Source organism: Hemibagrus wyckioides, linkage group LG15 (assembly GCF_019097595.1).
Source record: "Hemibagrus wyckioides isolate EC202008001 linkage group LG15, SWU_Hwy_1.0, whole genome shotgun sequence".
Classification (NCBI taxonomy): domain Eukaryota; kingdom Metazoa; phylum Chordata; class Actinopteri; order Siluriformes; family Bagridae; genus Hemibagrus; species Hemibagrus wyckioides.
Window position 1 is genome coordinate 9,359,992 of NC_080724.1, and position 19,732 is coordinate 9,379,723.

Here is a 19,732-nt window from a genome sequence, read left to right on the forward strand (position 1 = left end):
ACAATCTGTAACCCAGAGCCTTGAGCTACCACTTCCCAAATCCACATTTTGCCAGCATTGGGATTCGAACCCACACCCATGAAGAGACTGGAGTCTTGATCCAGGGCTGAGCCCCATGTGATGTCTCATGCACAATGGGTATGTTGATTGAAGGAATTGTCATGCAAGACAGAGCACATTATTTGACCTGGTTGTGCCTTGTTGTTTAATGTATCTGACTGTCAATGATGTCCAAACAAACCAGGGGCAAAAATGGACCACCTTGTTTCAATCTGGTATTTGCTACTTCCACTCTGGAGTTCTACATCACCTGTGCTTCTGTAGCATTATTTTGTGCCAGCCAGTTAGCCAGATGCCTGTTGTTTAGGGTACTGCTCCCAGATGGGCCCTTCATAAATATCATACAACAGCAATTTCATATTTAAAATCCAATTATAAAACTTATAGATATAAAGTTAAAAACTTATAACAAAATATGGGGGGGGGGGGGGGGGTAAATAAAATGTTCATAGGGATGAAATGTAATATTAAGATGTCATTTATGAGATGAGAAGCACCCACAGGTGTATCCTACACAGAAATCTTTTTTAGTAATCATCTTTATTTAATTTATTAATCATTAAATGTAACAAATATGAAAAAATAGAATAAACCAGGATATCAGCACTACAAATCGATCAATCAATCAATCAATCAATCAATCAACCAATCAATCAATCAATCAACTGACTAAGTCAAATTGGTCTACTGGTTAAGATAAATTCCTTCTTAACTGTGAATGAGTAGAAAGAGGGAGTGAAAATCGCGCATGTGCAATATCTTCGTGCTTTTATATTAATATACAAATATGAGCGTACTCTAGCCTAATATAACGTTTATTTCTTGGAGTGTAATTATTCTGACCCAAATACTGCATGTGAATTCTCATTAAAGTCATTAAGTGAAAGATAATAATAAAAGAACACTGAAGTAATTTCCATAAAGGTTCGTAACTCTAGGTTCGTTTGCTTCGTCGTAAGAATGTTCTTTAATTAACGAGCTTTTCCTAAAACCATTAACTAACTTACTACATATAGTCGTTCGTAAATAAACGGGTAATTTGATGCTTTCGATGTTTACTAAGTACTTCGTAATTTGGTTTTTGCCTGCTACCTCGAAAAGGCAGTGGGCCTTTATTGATGTAGTACAAACAATCTACATTCATTTGCCCAAACTGCGGTTGATGATGATGATGATGATGAAGATGAAGGTGACTGTTAGTGTTGTATTATGTACCATAATAATTAATTGCATTTATTAGGCCAATCTATTCGGCAACTGGAATCAACTGGAAATGATTCGTTTTTAATACGATATGATTCATTAAACTGCATGGACTGTAATCTGAATTGAGATCAGGGATGAGTGTGTTATCCATGTGTCCACGATCCTTAAGAAAAGTTAACAAACATGCCTCCCATGCGTAAAATAATGATCCACTTGAGAATCTTACATAAAATTTGTCCCAGCTTCACCATACAGCCCCTGACAGCGCTATGTTACAATCCTGCTGCACCAGGCGCATAGCATTTTCAACAGCAAGTTGAAATAGTCTGCATGAAAGAAAAGAAAAGAAAAAAAAGGTGCAGGTGTAAATGAGCTTTTTATATTTTGCAACCCAATGACTCAGACTGGAACGTCTGAGAGAGGAAAGACCAAGTGTGTGGCTAGATTTAATGTGAGGTATAGCTTATTAACGCTGCCACACTGCAGATGCAAGTGTTTATATCGTGTATTAAATAAAAATAATTGTATTGAAATCCCATCTATATATGATAGAAACAACAAGCGCTATTTTAGAAAGTGAGTAGTGAGATAAAAAAAGAAATATAGAAGCAAACAAATCAAAGGGAAAGCTATGAAAATGTAAAAGTTATAATTGCCAACAGTTGTGTTGCTAACAGCGATTGAAGCTTGTGATCTCAGAGATATTTTTTCCTGGTTACATAAATAACTATTATATTTTCTTGCGCTTTTTAAAAAACTATTTTAGAGCTTTTTTTTAACCATGAAGGTTATGCCGCTTTCTGAAAGGAAAGGAAAGGAAAGGAAAGGCTTAGTGCTGTTTCTTTGCCACTTTGCATATTTCCTAATGGAAAACCCCCACATACACACACAACCCTTTCTCACTCCCGACGAGTCAAATACTGAATCACTGGCAGAAGCCTTTAGCGTCACTGCGCGCACACAGAGGGGCGTCTTTGGCTTCACTTTTACTGAAACGCTCACTAATCCTGTGGTCATCAGTGAAAGCACATTGGCTTCACCTCTCCAGTGCAAAAAGTAAGCGTATTTACTGGCTTTGTAGATTAACATTGTGCTTCAGGGTTCTGACACAAAAAGATGTGACTAAATGGACACAGAAGAGCACAGTCCAAAATAAAGTTTAATACATTCAGTGTTGTCCCCGTTTTTTAGTGCTATCTGTATATGTTTATAGCATATTAATTACGATATTTATCAGTGGGGAATGACTGAAGTCATGTTTGTTGACGTACCTTCATTAACATTTCCTTCTAATATCTTATTTTTAAACTTATATATTTTATTCTGCGGTGTTATACTGCGATGTTATAATATAGTGTTAACTACAGCATTTTCCCACCAAACCAACGATTGTACCAGAAGTAGCTGAAGTTTTTCAGGCAATTTTTGTTATCGAGTTTTGCTACCCGAGCCAATAACCGTTAACAGAAAAAATACTTTTAGCAATAAATTTGTATTTTTCTCATAAAGATGCATATTTTCATGTTCCGGATTCATATTTTTATTTGCATGGCTGCAGTTATAAGAATTTCAAATTATATACATTTAACTTGTACATAAATATGCTTGTATGTTATATGCTATATGAATACGATAGCTAATTTATCTAAAAAGACAAGAGGAGGAAAGAAAAGGCATCCAGAGGCTTATTTTTTTAGCATGAATATTTTTCTTACACGTCACATATGCAATGTATCTTTGCTTATATGAAATAATAATGTGTACACTTGATGACATAAGGCAGTAACTTAATGACATTGAGAGTGAATAGTTTTAATTAAATGTAAGATATATAAGTATATAAATAAATCTCAGGGCTAAAACAGGTTTGGGAGCTGCGAGACTACTGACTGGTCATTTTCTTTAGTAGCTGATGGCTATATGATATAATTATAAAACTTAGAAAGTAGAACCTAATCATCACTGCAGTTAAAAAAAAAACATTACAAGCCATTTTCTATTTTATGTTAAGGCGTGGTTTGAACAACTAAAAAAAACCCATTTTTGCCTAACGAGGTTTGGCTTATCAAGTAATAAAGCTGCAAATTTTTAAGCTACAGAAACAGAGAATCTCCATGTTTTAAAAGATACCATTAAGTAACGGGTTGTCTGTGTTTACCCGATCCGTATTCCCTGTCTGAAGACCAAAGCACAAAGCTGGAAATGATATCCCATATAAGGGCTTTAGGAAAATTCTTATTATCACTTAATCTTAAGTAAGAAAACTTCCACAATGGAAGCAAAATGCTCTATTCATATTAACAATTTTTTTAATTATTCCTTTTTATTTTATGATAAAATTCGTATTGGAGGGTTTGCGTGCCAAATGTCAATCGAGCCTCAACGGCTAACGCATGCGTAGTACAAATCGCCCTGCGTCTTCTCAACTTGACCGCGCATGCGTTGCACAAATCGGGTACGGGACAATTCAGGTAAATGTACCGCTTTTATACACGATTTGCATGACCGACTGTGTGTGCAGAGTAGAGGACAGATTTGAGCCCCCGAGACCAACAGATATCGACTGAAAACGGGTAATTGTAATACCGCCCCTACTCACTACTTTGGTGGAAAAAGAGTATTTTTAAGGATATAGATTTTTATTTAGATTTAGATTTTTATTTAACTACAGGAGACAGTTAAACTGTAGACAGAGTTAATGTCCCTATAACTAAGGTAAATGTTTTGATCGGCCATAAAAGCGCACCAAAAATAACTTTAATGAACAGACTTCCACAGATATGTAATAAGCCGTTGCCTACTATTAAATATCAGATTTTTTTTTACATCAGATATCAGAATATATCAATTAATCAAAATAATAGAAAACTATGACCCTATACAGATAGGTTTAGCACTAAAAAGCAACCCAACAAGAAAATAACGAAAGCCTTTATGTATTAAGGACTTTGCTTTGTTTATTCATTCACCTTATTGCCTCAGATCATTGAAACAAAAGGTTTAAACACAAATCCAGTAAATGCGTTTACCGAGCGCAACAGTGACCACATTCACACATTAGCATGCGTCCTTGGTGATCGAATCACAAGTGGACAACTTGGAATAGGAGCGAACGTTATCAACGCATGTACAGCAAAACCAAAGGCACTCTACTGCGTGCCTGCAGTGACACTACAGGTTTCTCCTCGTGCTTCAGTACTTCATGCGCTGGGAGTGAGAATGAGTTGTTGCACAGCATACATCATAATAGAGACTGAGTTCCCCTATAGAACTATTGAAAGTTCTATAAAGCTAAATGTCAGTTTTGATAGAGCACCACTTGCCCACACTGAACTTTCATATTTTTCCATTGCTACTTTCTGTCACTAAATCGTGTGCCTTTTTTTCTGGTAACTCTTGTAACACAGTTATAACAACGCAAGTATATTTGTAAACGAAGTAACCATGGTCACATGGGTCTGTGCATGCATAGCGTAACATTCTTAAATTGAAAAGGTATCTGTCCAGAATAAAATGTATTATAACAAATAACCTTTTTTTGCAGTTCAGAAACGTGAACGTGCATGAATTGTTTTTTCCCGATGTTCCTTTGGTATTCTAATGAATATCAGGCTTTTAGCAAAGATAAAATATCAGATAAATAAATAAAATAATTTGGCACTTAGAGCATATATAACTTAGAAAATATTAAAGCAGGGTATGATTGTGTAATGGGTGAAAGGCATGGGGCTACTGTAACAAGTGTTTTAGGGTCAGTTGCAACAAAGCTTGTAACTGTTTCTACAAATCAAACCCAAAAACATGCAAGAACCAAAGTACATTTTCAGGTTAATGGTTTTGTACTGGTATTATGAATTATTCAGAACATATATATCACCTGAGACTCTAACTAAGAGACAACCTACTCAGATACAGTTAATGTATGAATGTTTAAATGTGTAAATACAAATGACCACGATCATATAAATGTACCTTGTATTAGGATAAACAGGTTTAAAAACTATACAATAAGGTCAATTGTGTTAAAAATTGAACTAAATATCTGCAAATAAGTGCTCAGTACTTCTATTACAAAACATTTTTTCACGTCTGGCAAAAAAAAAAATCATTTACCAAATAAGTTGTTTGCAAGGTTTTCTTGTATGGTTTCCTCATTTAATGTTTTACATGTTGGGTTATGTGCCATTCTGCTTTTTCCCTTTAATTCTATATTCCAAGAGCTGTTATGAAATATTGTTTTATTGTTGGATTCTAATTAAGGAATAAAATGTCACTTGCATTTTTTTTACTGAGTGTGTTGAACCAGCCCTTCCCTGTATATATTTATTTTGTATCTCAGATCCACACGGTATCTTAAATAAACGGTAAAATCCGTGAGCAGCATTCAGATGTACAGTCTGTAAAACGTACAAGCCTTACACCTAATATATTAAATATAAGCAAACGTGCACTATTTGACCTATGGCCTATATAACGAGATGGAGATCAGTGTGTTTATATTTTCTAGTCGAAACTGTGTCTTATTTTCATTTTATTTTTTGTTTTGTGTGTTGTTGTTTTTTTCATTTTTGCAAACAATTTTACTGTAGATTAGATACACTTAAGATTCAGTTACAGATTCAGATTGTTTCTGCATTATTATTAAATAAATAAATAAATAAATAAATAATTATTGAACCACAGTTTGACCATCAGATGCTGAAATATAATCAATGTTTTTTTTCCATGTTCCAATATTTTTAAATTCCACCCTTGGGCATAGTACAACTTTTAGTTTTATTTATTTATTTATTTATTTATTTATTTATTTATTTATTTATTTATTTATCTATCTATCTTCCTCAAACTGGCTAACTGGATATTTACATCAAGCTGGCTAAGGGTACAGTAGTGTAAATTTCCTGTTTGAGAACAATTTTTGAATCAAATTTTGGGTGCTACGTAAGCCTATGTCTATGTATATTTGCTAATAGTCTTTTTTACAATACAAAATGGAAACCCGGTTATAGTGTACGAGTTATACATACGCAATAGATGATTTATTGAGTGCTACATTTGAAAATTTCTTCGTAATATTTTTTATCCAGCGACTTCAAATTACTCAATCAACAACCATATAAATTATTCTCAAACATTTAATATCTCGCTCATGCAAGTGGCTTTACAACCGTTGGATGAGTTAATTATGCAAGTGAAACAGCATTAATTAAGCGACTATATGCTCTTTTGATAAAGGCCGAATTTAAAATTATGGCTCTGTAATTCTGCATAAGTATATTCAGTATAACATCTGGTACTTGATGAACTAATACAGAATTTGTGTTGGTCATCGTCATTTAACCTATGTTGAATCTGTTTATTTAAAAAAAATTAACTATATTTCACGTTTGATTCGCATGTATTTAGCCTTTATAGGACTGGTTGAGAAATAACTTCAAGTTTTATTGTTAGTGTTTAATTAAAGCATTAAAAAGAATTTAGCTTTTGAGTTTCAGGCATGCAGGTGGTCCGTACCTGCAGAAAGTAATGCATTAATGTTCTATTGGTGTATGATTACAACATACAACATAAAAACAATAATATTTCTAACGAACAAACTTTATATAGCTATAACACAAACACACACACACAATTAATTATACTAACATGATTTCATTTTTATACGCATTGAGATTTGTCGGAAATTAAGCAAAGGCGACATGTATCCGAAGCCTTTTTGTATTAGATTTTGTTCTTATTCACTCCATTTATAGATGAGAAACTTTAGAACTCTGAATTGAAGCCTCTGTTTTAAGCCAGTGCATGGACACTGAAATCCGATATAAAGTGCAGATATTCACACACATTACTGTGATTTTTTAACAGTTCTGCAAGGGGAACCTATTCGCTGTAAACTAGTAAGTGGGGAACACTTGCGCACATATTCATGTAAATGATGACATAAAACGAAAAATTTTAGAATTAAGGTGAATAAACTGATAATATATTTCACATTAATTGTTTAAAAATGCTAGAATGGAGCGCATATTGATGTGCGCAAAAACGAGGATACCCCTTTTAAATGCAGCTCACATTTTTCTGAATCAAGGATCTGGCCTTTTGTTTATATAGGAACAACACAGAAAGACTAGTTCATAACATTCAGAGCCCGGTCTAACTAATATTTGCTCTGCTAATTCAAATCTAGTGAAAAAGATCTTATTTACATGACAGATTTGAGTTGATCTTAAAGCGTTGAAATGTTCTGGTTGTGATTTATTTTCTAGGCTCAGGGGTTAAAGGTGTCTCTAGCGTCTGCACTCTGCTTGTCTGTCGGAAAGGACTTTGAACTTGAACTCCAGCTTTCGTCTGTGTCTAGACGACACCACTCATATCATTCGTTTTAATGAAACGAACTTTTGCTTCCTTTGCATCCATTAATAAGCAATTATTGAATTCATAGCTTAAATCGGCTGGTCAACTGATTTTATTTTTTTTAAACTCTCCTCTTCGTATATAGCGTGCTTGTAATGTGAAGCTGGGTTAATTATACAAAAGTTAGTAAATACAATAGTTATTAAAATATTTAAGAATACTTAAATCAAAATGTAATATTGATTAAATAATGCACAAATTGTCACCCAGTATATTAAAATTAGACCTTTCTCATAACGAACCTTATAATTCAATGTTTTCTGCGCGCAAATGTTACAGACACCTGCCTTTCAGGTTTGTGCGGAGTTCTGATTTGCACGGGGAAGCTGAAAGAGTATGGCAAATGAAGGTGTTCAGAACAATTCGCAGCTCTTCTTTTGCCTCTGGATCTACATTTAACGCTATAAATGAAATTTATGATTGCGATGGGTTAATATAGGTAGTAGAACACTGAAATTAGGAAACGTGACTTCTTTAAATATAAAGGCAAAACATGGTATGGCATGGTCCTTTACCTTAAACATTAAAAGAATGATCATGATATTATTTTGAAGGTATTCTGTTGCATTATACCAATCTAAACACTACACATTCAAATATTGTTTAGAAAACACTTATTTTACAGATATACAGCATAAATTTATTTTGTATACAGTTTTGTGGGAAGATTTGTGCGAAATTATTGTTGTTACCTGTATTGTGCTTATTATCTGTATAATAAACTGTAAAAAAAAAAAAATCCAAATCTTGATTGCTCTATTGTTACTAGCTTTCCGCTTCAAATCTAAAATATAAATACTCATTCTTACTTTGTAAGTTATTGTTGTTTATAAAAAAAAAACGTTGACATTCCAACTAAATCCAATAACAACCGTCAAAACTGAAGCCAGTAGCTACCCTAAATAGGCCGGCGTAAGACCTTGACCTTGACCAAAAGTCATTGCCCTTAAAGAGCCAACTACACACAATAGAGAAATATGCCTATTTTTCTTTCTTTTTTTCTCTTTAATTTCTGGTCTTACCAGTCAAGAAAAATTAAAAGTCGTGATCGCTATTTCCGTTTTACTAAAATTGTTTTTGTAATAATGAATCAATACCATTACTTATTTTTGTATATGGATTTTCCCTAATGTTAGAAACATACAACAAATAATATTGTTATAAGAAACAAATAGATATTGTAATGTTAAAAAGTCGTTCAATCGTTTTTACCGTCTGGTTGATTCTGATCTTTAGATCTTTAGAACACAGCAACAATCTTCACCAACGAAACGACCAAAATCACAATAGTGTTATAAGGATGAACTTGGATTCTGTAACAGTAACATTTTTGAAAGGCACAATTTTTAATTAGTTTAGTGCGAGTGAGTGTAGACCACCAACCACCACCACCAACAAAAACATAGCACTGTATAATATCGATAGGTATGTGGTTAAAAGCAACATGTAAAAAGCCCTGAATTGTGCGTTCACGACAACAACACATAAAGCTTTTGCTGATATTGCTGGATGTGTAAGATGATGTATTATTAGGAGTAAGATAAATTTAATTAAACATAGTAGCCCATATAACAAAGAAAATCATTCTCATCCCAGGATGAATGAAAATCCTAAACCCTGATTGTAGAATTGTGTCAGAGGATATATCTCTCTTTACTATTGCGAGGAAAAGAAGAGAAATAAGAAATGTAATGTAATAATACTCCGTTCACAGTTGTAGCCAGGTATAGGGTGCTATGCTGTACAAGGAATAAATAAAAAGTTCTTTTCCAAAATTCAAATGCAATGTAATGCCATATCTATTATAGATGTCGTAAATGTGCATTCCAACAATCACACTATCGTTTTAGGACCGTATTAGCACACAAGACTTTTAGTTTTTAATGTTTGTGTTTTTCTAGGCTAATTCTGAGTTATCCTCATTTTAAACGCAAAAACAATCTGCAAATGGCCCCTTTTTAAAAAAAACTTACTCTCATAATGTTTTTATATATTAATAATGGCATATACTAAATTCCTTGAGAGACCTGCCACGAAGCAAGATTTTCGGGATACTTAATCTTACTTAATCGCACATACAGAGCATACAGAGTCGCATGTATAGATCGCACATATAAAGGATACATAGCATTTTACTTAGAGCTCTGGTGCACTGTATTTTCGGCTTTTTGCATTCACTTTTTACACATTAATTCTCTATAACCACAGAATATGTTTTGTTTTTCAGATTTTGGATTTTTTTTAATCAAATATCATATATAACACAGCAGTATAAATAGAAAGGCTTCATTACGGATAGTAGAGTCAGGACGAAGTGCAGTCTACAATAGAAGCCTGCCGTCGCAATCAACATGTCTGGGCAAATAATTGACAGCCTCTTTTAACTTGAACTTGGACTTCCGACTAGACGCGTCGGCATGTGAGACAGACAATTCGTCTGCGTCTTGAAACATTTGTGCACGCGTAGTCAGAACAATAATTATAATTCACTCAAAGAACAAGAGGATTATCAAAAAGAAAAATATTTATTTTTAAAAAATTCTTTGGAAATCATGAAAATATACAAACGTATTGGTATTATTAAATTGTTTAGAAAAAATGGGTTATTATTATAATGAACAAGGCCTGCCATAATAAATTGTTTAATAGCTAAAATAGCTAAAATTCGTAGAAAGTAACTGTGCAAACAAAAAAATATATACAAAAGAAAAAATCGATAGTCGATGGGCTCCGTGTTGTATCTGAAGGGGATGGGGGTTGTGCTCTTGTGTCGAACCTCTTCATCTGAGTTCTTCCTACAAACTACAGGCTGGGCTTCATGTTAGGTTTCAGTCTGCTACAGTGTTTACCAAAGCCAAATGAGCTATTTTCCTTTTTTAAAAGTAAGAAAAAACCCAGAAGTTCCCAGGGGGAGAAAAAGGTTTTTATTTATTTATTTTTTTTTATCTCTGCACACGTGTATATTCACCGAATCACTCAGTTGATTTGCAAGCTTCATTAACAGGTCCATGGTATGGAAGCACTGCGGTGCTCAGTATTGGTCATATTTTCTGAGAATTATTGGCAGACTAGATGGAAGAGGGTAATTAGAATTCATATGAGTTACATATAAGAGACCATTCCTCTGCACCACACACCTCCCCCTCCCTCTGCAGGACTGTGCGTGCAGAGCCAAAGGTGTGGTCGCTGTTCGCCCAGAGCGCATTACGCAGGTCTGTTTAATCGTCCACGGTAGTGCCAGTAGGTATAGCATGTCGATAGACTCCAGTCATGTGTATTGAAAATAAGATATGCCAGTGTTTCCAGCAATGGAAACCGTATTTCTGCTTTCACTGAAACTTTTGACTGACTGTTATATTTATTATTAAAGTTATATACTATATATTGTTATTCTTTATTTAATATATGTAACAGACTGATGGGGAACTGCACACTAAATATCTTTGTATATGTACAAAACAGAATACATATAAAGATATTCATATATTCATAAATAATATGCAGGATGTATAATGATGTGCTCTGTATATAAAAAGAAAATAATATAAATATAATATTATATTCATAATGCGTCAATGGCACATTATAAGGCGTGCATTATCATTTCGATCCTGATACTCTAAACACTGAGGAAAATTATCGAAGGTAGGTCCAATAACTGGAAATTTTTTAGTCATGGTTTAGGGCAAGCCTCCAACTATCTCTTTGCCAAATGAAACCATATCGAGATGCTGAGTGTCAGATGCTGATTATTTAACTATTGTCTGTTGAAGAATAGCAAATTCATGTTTATTTTCAAATGATAACCGAAATTATCTTAATAAACGTAAACTTTATATACATATACAAAACAAAGAGCATTATGTAATCGCTGACATGGGCCTAAACTAATAATTAAATGGCGAGTAACGTAGGCAGATAGGGAGGTAGATAAAATAATGGAGGACTTTTGTAATATATCTTTTTTCCAGTTTATTTGTTTATCATCGAAATGCTTGCTGTTGGGATCAAGTAGAGCTGCACAAAAACATACAGAAGAAGATAAGGAGGGAGAAAATACAATACACACACACACACACACACACACACACACACACAATATGCATAATAACAGTCATACTGGCTAAGTATGCATAATAAGCGCAGATCCTAACTGAAGACCCGGGAATATGTGTAATTACATTAAATAGGAGTTGTGTGCAATGTATAGTGCCTGAGAAGTCATCTATAGATAAGAGTACAGTAACTAGATGAGCAGCACTACTAATCTGTCTACTACTAGCTATTAGCTGAACGTGCTCTCTCTCTCTCTCTCTCTCTCTCTCTCTCTCACACACACACACACACACACACACACACACACACACATACACACACAGTCTGCCAACACACAGTCTGCGGAAGAAACGTACCGGCTTTAAAACGTCTGCATCGTAGCTTTAACTGATACGGCAATCGATTTTTTAGTTCTCCGTGACAATCATGCAATCGGCAATGTGGAGCTCACAAGTGTCTTGGAGTCTGGCGGTCGGACCACGTCGCACAGGAACGAAGGAACACCTTAAAATCATATGGGTTTATATCTTATTGCATGTTGGGTTGGCTCTTTTACTGTTCTTTGATTGCATACAGTTGAAAGATCAAATCTTACTACTCTTAAGATTTGTTCTTCGGCCTTCCATAAGAACCCTCTAGATGCTGCATGTAGAACCTTACAACACTGTTTCTCTATCATAAAAGGTTCCAAACTTGAATTATTTTAGGAGCCTAAGAAGGTTTAAAATAAAAATAATATTTAAAAATCACTAAAACGTTCTTAAAACAAACAAACAAACAAACAAACAAAAAAAAAACTAAACTGTAGAAATGATCTCGTAACAAATACGTCAGCTGAGTATAGCATATCCCATATCCTGTGCGGTTTGCGTGCAAATAGTTGACACTGATGATGTGAGTGCCTAATCTATGTTCAATAAACTATTTTGAGTATTATTATTTTACTTTCTTATCTCCTTGCCCAATAATTAGCAAAATATGACCAAAATACAAAGCTACAATAAAGGTATGCTTTACCTTAGGAAGAAATAGTGCCAATGCTTTTCCAAACCTTACGTTTTATTCTGCGATGTGTTACGTGGTTCTAGAATGAAATAGTTTTTGTAAGATTTTATTATGTACTTCTTTAATTTTTTGCACTTGTTTATTTTGCAGAATTGAGTTACTCCCGATAAAGAGCAAACAAGCAGACAGGCAGACAAACATACAAGCATACATACATACACATACATGCACACATACATGCAAACATATATACATGCATAAATCCAGACAGACAGACAAACAAACAACAGTAAAGCAACAATGCTCGGTTTTACTGTGTCAACATTTGAACAGAATGTAAATCATAAGCTAAATTACATGTTTAAATTACTGTATACACAGCAACTAACTAGATTTCACATTAGCCCATCAAAGCATTTCAAATAATGATAATAATAATCTATCTACTCAGATAAAATATTATCAGATAAGAAATGGTTTAAGGTTATTTACATCCTACAAACTGAATCTTCAACGATCAAAATACGCTTTTCATCTTTGAATTAAACTGCTTCTTTTACTTTCGAGAGAGAGAGAGAGAGAGAGAGAGACAGACAGACAGACAGACAGACAGACAGAAATTTCTTTCATTTATCTCTTGGTAGTTAGAGTTGAGAAACAAATACAGCATATCACAGAGACTTTTATTCAGAATATGAGATAACCTAAACATTATTTTCTTTTGAACTCTAGGAATAGTAATAGCAGACTATATGTTATAGTGTAAAAAAATTCGACTTAATTCCATAATGACAACAATTATAGGAAAACATTTATTATTAGAAACAACCTTTTGTTCTAACTAATCTCAAATATTAACGCAAATACCGTTGGGTAGTGTTTTTAAACATTTGTGCATTTATAGATTGTGATTATTATGAGAATGAGCTATTCTTATTTTCCAGCATATCACTCATGCAACACTTACGACAATGTGTGTTCAAAGCTCAAATTTCACAGAAACCATACACACAATAACACAAAAATAGCCCTCTTTAAGCAAATAAAATGCAATGGTGTTGGTTAATACAGTAACATTTATTATTTAATCCCTTTCAACATGATATTTATCTTTAACATTTAAACCCGTGTAACATAGCCTATACAGCGTGGCAGTTTTAGTTTTATTTAAACGTTGCAAGGCTTTGTATGTTTCCCTGTACAGCCGTCGTTTAAAGTGCATTGTAATAGCGGAAATTTGTTATTAGGGACTAATTCTTTGTATCGTTTCTTTGGCAACTATCTATTTCGTTAAGTTTTTCAAGTACTACAAGAAGTTTTCATGAGCCGAATGTGTAGCTCATTCTTGTCTGTCTAGACACTGACCCTGTTTGTCTGCGGTTTTTACCTTGACCTTGGACTTCCTTGCAGCTGCCATTTGGAAGAGCCGTTCATATTCATCAATCCGGCAAAGGGAGAGAGAGAGAGAGAGAGAGAGAGGTAGAGATAGAGATAGAGACAGACAGACAGAAATTTCTTTCATCTCTCCCTTGGTAATATCAGCTGATTATCTGTATACATATTGTAACTGTATACATACCTATAGTCTATATATATATATATATATATATATATATATATATATATATATATATATATATATATACATGCATACAGTTAAAATATTTAACTGATATATGCATACAGTTATATATATGCATACAGTTAAATATGTATATCGTATAGTTCTACTTTACGAATCTCTTCATCATATCATCAGTCCTATAAGCGTCCGAAGTAAAAATTTGCCTGTGTATAACGAGCGATAAACAAATATTCTGCATATATATAACACATTTAGATTGCATTCAGTGAATATTTTAGAAGGACAAAATAGTAATGCAACAATGTAACTTTCGTTACAAAGCATTTCTGGAATATCTCAAGTTTATCGGACTTCCTCGCAAAAACTGAAATTTGCCTATGTATTCTTTTTTTAACGGTTATGTATTCGCTTAGATATAATTTACTTTAACATGAAATGCATATGAACTGATACAACATGAAGCGCAATGCGTAAACTTGTTCGAAAGCGTTTGCTATAGCCTCCTATAATTATTATATTACGGTCATTAATTTACATTTCAACGAAGATGCAAATTCTTGTTTGATTTTAAAATATGAGAAAATCTGCCATGGAAATAAAATTTAATTTTGTTTAGAAAATGCATGGTATTTATTAATCAGTTTTTCAGACTGCGAAAGTGAAAAAGACAGTGTCATTAATTGTAAAATATAGTCTCTGTATTATATATGGCAACATAGATGCTGTGCTGCAGCGCAGGGAATCCAATTTGAAAATCAGGGCTTACTTCTGAATACCCTTGTCGGCCAAAACGTGAGTTCTGTTTTGGTCTTCTTTAAATCGAGATCGCTAACTTCCCCTTTAAGAATCGTTTTCATGGGCTCACTCAGCCAATGTGCGGCCACTGAAAACCCCAGGACCAGCCAGTGAAACGTGAGCCAGCGCATCTTTAAAGGGATTATTATACCCGCCCACCGCAGCCAGTCTCTTCGGAGTCGTTATCGGAGTCACGTGCCTGCACATTAATGAACCGGACGCGCAGAGCTCGCCGTGCGCATGCGCGTGCGTAAAATGTAGTTGGAAATGAGGTATCGCAGTGGAGTAGTCGACTTTTAAAAAGCATCTGCAGCCCATGATATGACGACTTCGCTGGTCTTGCATCCACGTTGGGCGGACACCTTCATGTACGTTTATGAAAAAAGCCCGAATGAAAGTGGTCAGAATAAAAATCAAACTATGGAGGGACTGAGCGGGAATTGCCCTGCGACCCACTGCAGGGATCTAATCTCGCACCCAGCTTTGGGGCGACATTCGGGCACCATCACAACTCACCAGGGCACAGTGTACTCGGATATATCTTCACCTGACGCAGGACGGCAGTGTCCCGCGCCTCAGACGTCGTCAAGCGCCTCTCTGGGTTATAGTTACCCGTTTGGAAACCCGTACTACGGTTGCAGGCTGTCTCATTCGCACAACGTGAACTTGCAACAGAAGCCGTGCTCGTACCATCCCGCAGACAAATACACCGAGCCCAGTACGGCACTACCTACGGAAGACCTCTCCAGTAGGGCAAAGGAATTTGCTTTCTACCCCAGCTTCGCCGGTTCATATCAGGCGGTTCCAGGCTATCTCGATGTGTCGGTGGTCCCGAGCATTAGCGCACATCCTGAGCCACGACACGACGCGCTGATTCCAATGGAGGGCTATCAGCATTGGGCTCTGTCAAACGGCTGGGATGGGCAGGTGTACTGTTCAAAGGAACAAACACAGTCGTCTCATCTTTGGAAATCTCCTTTTCCAGGTATTTGATATTAGCTTCTTAGATTTATTCTCATCAGATTTAATAATAATAATAATAATAATAATAATAATAATAATAATAATAATAATAATAATAATAATAATATTCCTGAAATATTTAAATCATGCATTTTGCTTATTTTAAATTTCACATAATGTAATTCTAGGATTTAATTAAAATATTAACGGTATGTAATAAACAACCCCAAAAGCTTTTCGTTTTGAGCTTGGAGGAAAGGTCAATCAAGCAGGACAACCATGCAGGTTAGAGCAAGGTATGACAATATAAGCTACCTTTGCTCCTCCTATATAATAATATGCTGAGTCTTGTTTGTACTGGGTCTGTAAATCCCTGTAGTGGCCTGTGGTATGTTATGGACTATTTGCAGATTTGCACATGAAAGTGTCATGCTAGTACTTGGCATTTGTTTTACTTTTGCATGAAAGAACCTCTTTTTAGATATGAGGAAACAATCTAACTAAGTTTCCAATTAGGTCCAGTGTAATTAATTGGCGGGACAGCTATATGTAAACAAGCAAGGTGTTCATTGGATTGTCCAAACAACGCACGGCCAGCTGGGTAGTTTGGGCAGCCTATAATGGTTGTTGTTCAATTTAAGACACAGCAGTGCAAAACAAAAGACTTGTCACACGGTATGACTTCTCCTGCTAGTCAAAACTGGGGCAAAGAAAGAGAGAGGAACGGGGGAGCAGAAAGTCAGACATACTGGCATACACGCGTGCACACGCTTCACGCGCGCGCACGCGCGTGCTTAGTTCTTACTTTAAAGCGCTTTTTATCCATACACGGACTGTTTACCAAAAGAACAATACATAAAATAAGATACAAATAAGAATTATATAAAAATTTTTCTTACAAATTTTCTGACCATCTATCATTGAGCACAGCTTTAATATCTAGGAAGTAATAAATTATGCCAAAAGTCCATAATCGTCTATTTTAAGGTGGCTTTTCAGAGTTAACAAGAAATATTTTGTCAGTGGCAAGAAGTGAAAAAGAGATGAACTCGCTGCTATTTACTTGACTAAAAATGAGCAGTAGGATGATTTAAAGGCTGATTCTCAAACTACTGAATGTAACATTATTAAAACGAGCTATCCTAGCTTGTTATATAATATATAACATATTCGGAAATTCTCTCTGACAGGTAGGCCTATGTAGTCTTATATTATTATTGTAAGACGTTATATTATTTAAAGGTATGTAGTAAATATTATATAATATACAATAAGAAATTGCATTTGTCTTGAATTTTTTTTCTTAAATCCGTGAAGGAAGGAAATATTTTGGTACGTATTTGGCCAATGGACCTGGAAAAAAACCTTTGAGCCGTATTCTTTAAGAATGCTGTTTGACTTGATGTTACTGAAATTATATATATATATATATATATATATATATATATATATATATATATGAGACAAACGTATTTACACAAACTCACGTTTCTCAGAAGAACTTGTCTCAGCAAATTTCTAATGGATCAAATGCTTAGAATAAGCATGCCTATTTGTGAAAACATTTTTCAGACCTTGGTTTTTAGCAGATTATTATTATTTTTTAGCAGAAATGTGTTTATGAATTACTTTGTTTATGCATATTTTTTTTCAGATGTTGTCCCTTTGCAACCTGAGGTTAGCAGTTACCGGCGAGGTCGCAAAAAGCGTGTTCCCTACACCAAGATCCAACTGAAGGAACTGGAAAAAGAATACGCAGCCAGCAAATTCATCACTAAAGACAAAAGAAGACGCATCTCTGCCACCACCAATCTGTCTGAACGTCAAGTTACTATTTGGTTTCAAAACCGCAGAGTGAAAGAGAAGAAATTTATCAGCAAATCTAAGGCGAACAGTCACATGCACACTTAATGGATGTCCCATGAATTGCTTCTCGGCTCATCTCGTTATGTTTTGAAAGTCTGATATTTACTTCTTCTCAAAAACCATGAAAGAAGAAAATCAGAGACCGTGTCACATCACCCAAGTCTGGCTTTACTTTATTTAATAATAAAAAAAATGCACACGATTTAATAATCGCTCATCCGTAAGCTTTAAGGGACAAAGGCCATGCCCTAAAAACTGTGAACATATTCAAAATCATTTCGACTTTGCTCTTTTCTACGAATGTACATATATATAAATATATAATATTTAAAATATTTGGGTTTCCAAGAGACAGTTTGGTCATGTGCTTTCTTTCAGTGATAAAAGGAGACACGAACATTTGTTTATGTGTAAAAACCAGTGCAAAAATCAGCAGAAACACACAAGGACTTTTAACTCGCATGAAGTATTATTAGTAAATTTTTATTTGAAAATTATGGTTGAATGAGAACTAACTGGAGAGACAAAAGAAAACATTGAACACTGAATCTGTGATGTCTCAAACAAAGCATTGTTTTGGGATGGCAGGAGTAAACAGGTTTATATCCAAAAAACAAGCCTTCGAGATTTCAAAAGCTAAATGTTTCACTGTGGGATACATTACTTTTTAATGCCGATGGTAAAGCAGGCTGCTAATGTTAACTGTACAGTGCAATGTCTTTATTATTTAATTCATGTTCTGGCAAATGACAGGGCTGTAAAATAGAATGTGTCAAGATCATCTTAGTGTCCTTTTTTAAGCAGTGAAGTATATGTCTGCCCTGCAACTGGAATGATTGTAACCGATTGCAACATTTAGTATTACACGTTAATGCACAATCTTTCTTGTTATATGTATAGAAAAAAATATCGTAAAGCATTTGGAGCTGTTCACACACGCTGTCAGTCTGTACCTCTTTCTGTGAAGTACGTGAACTGTATTCTGGTGTTTAATTCCTAAAGTAATGAATGGAGACATGTTTCTTAAATAAATAATGGCAATGCAAATCATTGGATTAAATCCACTACCTTGGTATAAGTGGATGCCATTTGTGTTATAAATCGTGTGCTATCACGCAACAAATACATAATTCCGACATAGAACGCCAGCAGCCAACTACCAAGTTGAGCACAGTGACGTAGAATAATATATAACATGCTCGAGTGTGGAACTATATCGTCGAATTCTCACGATCAATTATATGATAATACACACGGTTTGTACTATGAGAAAGCAATGGACTATTTAAAAGTAATATATATATATATATATATATATATATATATATATATATATATATATATATATATAAATATAGGTTTTTCAATATGCCTAAACCGGTTCATGTTCATTTATTTAAAATGGTAAAAAAATAAAATAAAACTGCTTTTGGTGTTGGTGTGTGTGAAATCAAACTAAGGCTACGAATCTGAAAAACATTTGGCTAAAGTAATTTAATCCGTTAATTTTGGGGGGGTTCTGAGGGATTTTTATTTATTTATTTATTTTTTGCATTTTTTGTAGTTGGAACGTTAGCTCTAATTTTTCTATAATGTTTTATATGTTTTATTCCAATAGGTTTTTATCAGTAATGTTCTAGAAACATTATGAAACGGTAAACCAGATGTTTTAACACATGACAGTAACCAGTTGAAGAGTTACTGCATGTTCTATCACTCCCTGTTAAATTATGGTTATTTTTAATTAAATTGTATTTTTTCATAAATCTGTGAATCTATGAA

At 34.4% G+C, this 19,732-nt stretch overlaps 1 protein-coding gene across 1 annotated transcript; it reads left to right on the plus strand.

Annotated features, from left to right (window-relative positions):
• Positions 1–15,326: 15,326 nt before the first annotated feature.
• hoxc13a (homeobox C13a) lies at positions 15,327–19,171 on the plus strand. Its single transcript, XM_058410247.1, has 2 exons — positions 15,327–16,106; positions 17,739–19,171. The coding sequence occupies exons 1-2, from the start codon at positions 15,443–15,445 to the stop codon at positions 17,993–17,995; spliced, it is 921 nt and encodes a 306-aa protein (XP_058266230.1). The 5' UTR covers positions 15,327–15,442; the 3' UTR covers positions 17,996–19,171.
• The last annotated feature ends 561 nt before the right edge of the window (positions 19,172–19,732 follow it).